The 6,000-nt window shown below is 31.3% G+C and overlaps 1 protein-coding gene across 5 annotated transcripts; it reads right to left on the reverse strand.

Annotated features, from left to right (window-relative positions):
* Positions 1 to 214: 214 nt before the first annotated feature.
* Positions 215 to 2,880, reverse strand: LOC130828840 (uncharacterized). Of its 5 annotated transcripts, none has more exons than XM_057694855.1 (8): positions 2,823 to 2,880; positions 2,558 to 2,660; positions 2,275 to 2,363; positions 2,049 to 2,186; positions 1,266 to 1,960; positions 871 to 1,134; positions 568 to 774; positions 215 to 305 (listed from the first exon to the last, which is right to left on the reverse strand). In XM_057694855.1, exons 5-7 carry the CDS (start codon positions 1,635 to 1,637, stop codon positions 766 to 768), a joined length of 645 nt encoding a protein of 214 aa, XP_057550838.1. In that variant the 5' UTR covers positions 1,638 to 1,960; positions 2,049 to 2,186; positions 2,275 to 2,363; positions 2,558 to 2,660; positions 2,823 to 2,880; the 3' UTR covers positions 215 to 305; positions 568 to 765. The 5 variants fall into 5 exon arrangements, with proteins under 5 accessions (XP_057550838.1, XP_057550837.1, XP_057550833.1 ...); XM_057694854.1 differs by having other exon boundaries at positions 392 to 774; XM_057694850.1 differs by lacking the exons at positions 215 to 305; positions 568 to 774 and having other exon boundaries at positions 831 to 1,134.
* Between the last annotated feature and the right edge of the window lie 3,120 nt (positions 2,881 to 6,000).

Consider the following 6,000-nt stretch of genomic DNA (forward strand, 5'->3'; position numbering starts at 1 on the left):
CTACACAAAGATAGCATTCATACTTGCAAATCAATATCACTAAAGGGGATTCTTTTGATGAAAAAAAAAATTATTATTATAATAATATAAGACAACCACAAAAAAAATTTTGTCACTTACTTTTCGTAATAAGGTGCCATGAATAATTGGTTTTTAGTCTTAGCATTATTACATGCGAAAATGCTAGCCAAGTAGTTAGATTGATCCTTTATTTCTCTATTGGTGATAATGGAGAAAGCATATTAGCATCACAAAAACCATACATTCCGGAGATACCTTCTTCTTGACAAGATTCACTCAAATACCTTGTAAATCATAAGAAAAATAAATTAATAAATAAATTATAACTTTAAATATAAAAAATAAAAAAATGGAGTTTTAAGTTACTGACTTCATAAAATTTGAAAGGTGCCCTACTCCTACTTCTCGTTGATAACACCAATCAAGCATGTCTATGTAATCAATGTCAACAGTATGCTTATTGCGGAACACATAGTCTGGTATTTCTATATCGATTTGCTCTTCACTTTTTCTCATTGCTAAAGCTTCAAATTTAAAACTTTTTACCAAGTTTGTGGTCAGCTTGGCACGATCTTTATCAGTGATTTGGTACTTCTGATTTGATGATGAAATTGATGAAGGTGATTTCGGATATGGTGAGATGAGTTTGTTTCCATCATCTTGCTGTGCAGCTGCGTCCTTAGTTTGAAAATAGGATGAAGGTGAATATTGAGATGCTGAGATGGAATTGTTTGCATCTTGCTTCTATGCATCCTTAATTTGAAAACAAGGACATAATAACAATTAGTTTGCAAAACATAATATGAATTATGTCTACAAACTTATACCATGCTACTAAGGAGTACTTACACTGGGAAATGGGAAGATGAAGTGACACGGCCAAGGAATAAAAGATTTCTTAGCTAGACAAACTAGTGTCATTTCCTCATTAGGATATGGCAAAAGTGCACTAGGCTTGATATCCGTCTGAATATTGACTCGATAATGACCACTTGGCATAGGGGCCCCATGATTCTTCACAATTTCTGTTGCTTTCGGTATATAAACCTGTGCCATGGCAACCATATCTATCCCTTCATCTCCTTCTAGCCCCAAGTAACAATCATTCCATCCCTATTCATCATGAAACATTTATAATCATATAAAGTTAGTAGTTTAAAATTATTATAAATTTAATCTATCATTATAATACAAAGTAACATATTTATTTAATCTAAGTAAAACTCTCATGAATAAGGATATACCTCAATAAAAGGAGAAGTTTGAAAATTGTAAGGTGTGGGTTGCGCTTCGGAATCAGGCAATTGAACAACATATGGTTCACAATCATCAATGTTAGTATGACGATCTTTTATACCTTGTTCATGAACCTGTTCCTTTTCAAATCCATGCTCCTCACTATTATCATGCTCTTCATTTGTAATAAATTCTTTCGTTGCTTCATTGTCAACAATGTCACCACCACTACTAATTACAAGTTCAAATTGCACATCTTGAACTCCTAAACTTGCAAATGGCATAAAACTCGATCCTTTTCCGCCATTACCACTTTTTTCTTTTTGTCCAGTAGAATCACTAAGATGGGAATCAGACCCAAAATCCTTACCACGACCCATTCCCTGGCCAACACAACACCAAATTTTGTCATGAAGTCACACAATTGCTCCTGATTCAATTGACAACACGTCATTATAAAAGACATCATATAATTCTGCTTTTTCTCCATGCCCATTATTTTTGTGTTCATACGATTGATTACAGAGTGTAATTCTTTAGGTGGTGCTGGTTTTTTGAAGCCAAAGTACTCCTTATTTGTTATGCCTGATCCAAAGGCTCTTACACAACCACCATGCTCTTTTTTCGTAATAACTTTTGCTAAAATGTCATTTCTTTCTTCAACAACTATCTCTCCGTTATTTTGTTGAACTTCCAATGCTTGCTAACATCAACAAACAAAAATAAAATGCATTGTGAAAAATTGGTGTTAACATAACATTTAGCAAAATTGCAATGGGTTTAGCTCTTACAATTTCCTTAGCTATTGCTAAATCGGATGGATTCTTAAAGGTAATAACTCCGTCTTTCACATGAGAAAGAGCTCTTATCCAAGTCCAATGCCTAGGAACTTGATCAAGATGAACCCCTTGTTCATCTAGCTCTTTTTCCTACATTTGGAGAAAATAGTATTAAATAGTTGTTTGATTTCAACAAGTTAAATCAGCTTGTTTTTTTGTGGATAAAAGTGAGACTTACAAGCTCTTTCTCAAATGGTTGATACCCAAGTCGCCCTCCTCAATAGCCAGATGTCTTCAAATTTGCCTTTTTTCTATTAGTTTCGCTCACTTCCTTCGCCAAAAGTATAAATCACTTAAATATGACTATACACTTAGTTATCAAATGGATTGAGTAAACTGTAGAAATAACACTAAAGTGGATCGAGTTGATTGTACAAAAAACACTAATCATCATGCATATTATTGTCAAATGAAATTTATCCTAAAGTTACTGTCATATATTCACTACAAAAAACACTAACCTTGAACTCCTTGGATGTACAATACTTGATGAATTTGTCCCAATCAGTTTGAAGTATCCACGGATAATCCTTTGGTGGCTTTTCTCTCATGCATTCATATAAACTACAAGAAGAATTAATTAACAAAGAAAAGGCATATGTCTACTATGTTATCATGTTGGTCATTAGCTAGGCAATACTAGCTGCTAAGTTATGGCATGTTATACAAAGGAGAAAAACCTAAGATCAATCAAGCAAAGAAATAAACATAGGAAGGTTAACAAACCATCAAGAATCAAATCCAAAACTGGTTACAAGAGCATATATTGCTGTCAAAATAGCCCTGTACATGAAGAACATGAATAAGTTATTTGTCTTTCTCTCTGTTTGACCCAGAAGCAAATACATACCACAAAACAAGACAAAACATAATTGCACATCAAAACAAAATAGAATGTGAAGCAAAAAAGAGAAAATACCGTTAAACATCACAGAATTCCCTTGAGACTACTCAAGCTAATTTAAACATGAAGAACACAATATATGCATCAAAACGTCATTGAAGGGAAAAGATTTCAAAATTTAATCTACTTCCATTGAATCACAACATTTTCAAAAACTAAGGTCGTGAGCAACCCAAGGGATTTTTTTTTTGTTTCATTGTTGCTGCACTTTATTGTTTTTTGTTCCGTTATTGTTAAAATAATTTTCAAATCATATAAAATTATGAAATATATTCAAAAAAGCTCTCCATTCATAATGCACCAAGTGCAAATCAAACCACATCCATATTGCTACTACATTCAATGGAAACACAAAAATTTAGCCCAAAATCAATCCCTATTTAAGCCATAATCGTAAGCAATAAGAAATGAAAAAAATCAACATATTCTGGAGACTAGAATGCATCTTTTCAGGAACTACTTTTACTTATTATGCTACACAAGTCTTAAGTGCATAGTAGACTTTTACTCACTTTGATTACATTAATTGTCCGATTTTGTTTCTATACTTCATATAAATAAGAACTGTACTTGGTGTTCCAATTTACTTATGTATATTATAATATGAAACCAAATAAATGTGAATCTTTGGCTGGATCAGAAATGGATAGACTAATTCTACATTAATATCCACATGCTAATCTTCAGTGTGGATTCTTAAATTAAATGTCTCATCATTTTAGGTTACTACCTTGAATATTGTTCGATTGGCTATCTATTTCCTATGTGTAATCTAAATGCTACTATTACTTTATGAAGTTTGAGTTTTAATTCTTTAATTTTACTTCTCTTTGGTTATTTTGAACTTAAATAATACATTCTAAAGCAGAGCCGCCTTGAAAAATTTTGGGGCCTGTGCAAAATTTTTATTTTGAGTCTTATTTATAGTAAATATATTTAAAATCTTGCATAAATGCTTAAGCAAGTAAAGGATCGGACAAATCAAATGATCATCACTTACCTTAATGTAAAGTTTACGCATCAAAATAGTTTGAATCCGAAAGACTCCATTTTCCAACCCAATTCCTAATTTCTACATCAATTGCTTCTACTCCCACCAAAACCTAACATAATGTAACACAAATTTCTCCAATGCCAATTTCCAAATATGAAAATTAAACTATTCAAAACCTATAAAAATCAAATCTTCAGGATTCGAACTAAAAACATTGAAGGAAGGACCCATGAAGGCAACACAAAAATCTTCAGGATTAAAAAAGAAACTAAAAATAATTTAGGAATTGAAATGAAACTAACAATCAATAAATAAAAATACCTATAAATAAAAATCGATAAAAAAAAATAAATTTGGAATTGAAAAACTATTGCTCTACAATCGTGAACCCAGAAATTCAAAGAAAAAAAAAAGAAAAAAAAAAAACTTACCAGCCGTGGGTTTGATCGCTACGGCGTGGCGGCAAGCGTTCCGGTATGCAGAAGGCGGCAGAAGCTCCGGTGTGCAGAAGGCGGCAGAAGATCCGGTGTGCAGAAGGAATGCGGTTTTACCAACCGTGCGTGGGTTTGTGAGGGAAATAGATTTTCACTTTGTTTGAGAGGGAATGGGATTTTGGGCTGATTTGAGAGGGAAATGAAAAGAAAAATGGGCGTAATTTTGAGACAAAGATTCGAATCTCGTTGCCAAAAATTATTAGTTAGAGATTTGCAACGACTTTGTTATATCTGTATATTAATTATTTTTTGCAATGATATATATATTTACGAATTATTTATTTAATTTTAACAATTAAATTTTTCGTTGCAAAAAATAAAGTTATATCGAAAAATTATTTTAAGTGGTGGGGAAGTTAATTTTTTTCTTATGGCAACGATTATTAGCAATAACAACAAATTTTGCAACAACTTGTTTTTTCGCAACGAAAAAAATATAGTCCCAACAACAATCCAGAAATTCAACGAAAAAAATAAATTTTCATATTATTTTCAATTTGGTGGTTTTTTGGAGTGAAATTTTTAAGAAAAATTAAGAGAACTACTAGAAAATTAAGGAGTTCACTTTGGTCAAGTTGTGGGTCAAAGAGATTAACAAAGAGAACTGCTATATTAAAACATTGTTTTCTTTGGTCTAAGAGATCTCTTTTCTATTTAGGAGTTCTCTTTATACATGTTCCATTTTCCCTTTTTTGTAGTAGTAGGAAAAAAGTTTATCTTTAATGTAGTATAGGGTCTCATTTTAAAAGAAATCGTAAAAATAAATAGGGTCTCCAAAATTTTTGCTCCGCCCCTATTATTTATTAAAAAAAGTTATGAAAATTTTAAAATCATATAGACTTAAATGAACTTGGATCATAGTAAAATTATACACAACAAATAGAGTTGAAATTTTCCTATTATTATCCCTTTTGAAAAACTAGGTGCTTTTGACTCCATTATTCGCCGATTAAGTCTCCAAAAAAATACTGCTATTAAAATTAAGATAACAAAAATATAAACACACACTAAAAAGGATAAATGTAAGATTATGAAAGATATAGTGTAATTACATTATAATATAAATTTATTAGTTTGTTAAAAAGAATAATAGTTTGACTTTGGATTTAATCCCTTAACCTTATGTTACGAATGTATTACTCCAACCACTGAGCTATGGTAATTTTTGTTATATGTTTGTACTATGTAAATTATAAATCATATATTAACAAGGGGGACTAAAGCAAAAAATACAAAGGATCGTAATTTCGACAAGGTTCCTCGGCTGCCCATGTAGCTTCGCTCCGGGTTGTAAGGTGAAATTCGGGTTTAGCTTATTAAAATATATATAAATGAATTCTTTTCTGTGACCTTGATTTATGCTAATTGATATATCAGTGCTAATCTTAAAAACATTATAACAATTAAAACTTCAAATTAAGTCTTTTAGTAAAATTGATGAACCAAGATCTTTGTTTGTAAATGAGATCCTGGTGACATAAATATGTTGAGCGAAACATAACTTTCTTTAAT

Source organism: Amaranthus tricolor, chromosome 12, assembly GCF_026212465.1.
Source record: "Amaranthus tricolor cultivar Red isolate AtriRed21 chromosome 12, ASM2621246v1, whole genome shotgun sequence".
In the NCBI taxonomy this organism is placed as follows: Eukaryota; Viridiplantae; Streptophyta; class Magnoliopsida; order Caryophyllales; family Amaranthaceae; genus Amaranthus; species Amaranthus tricolor.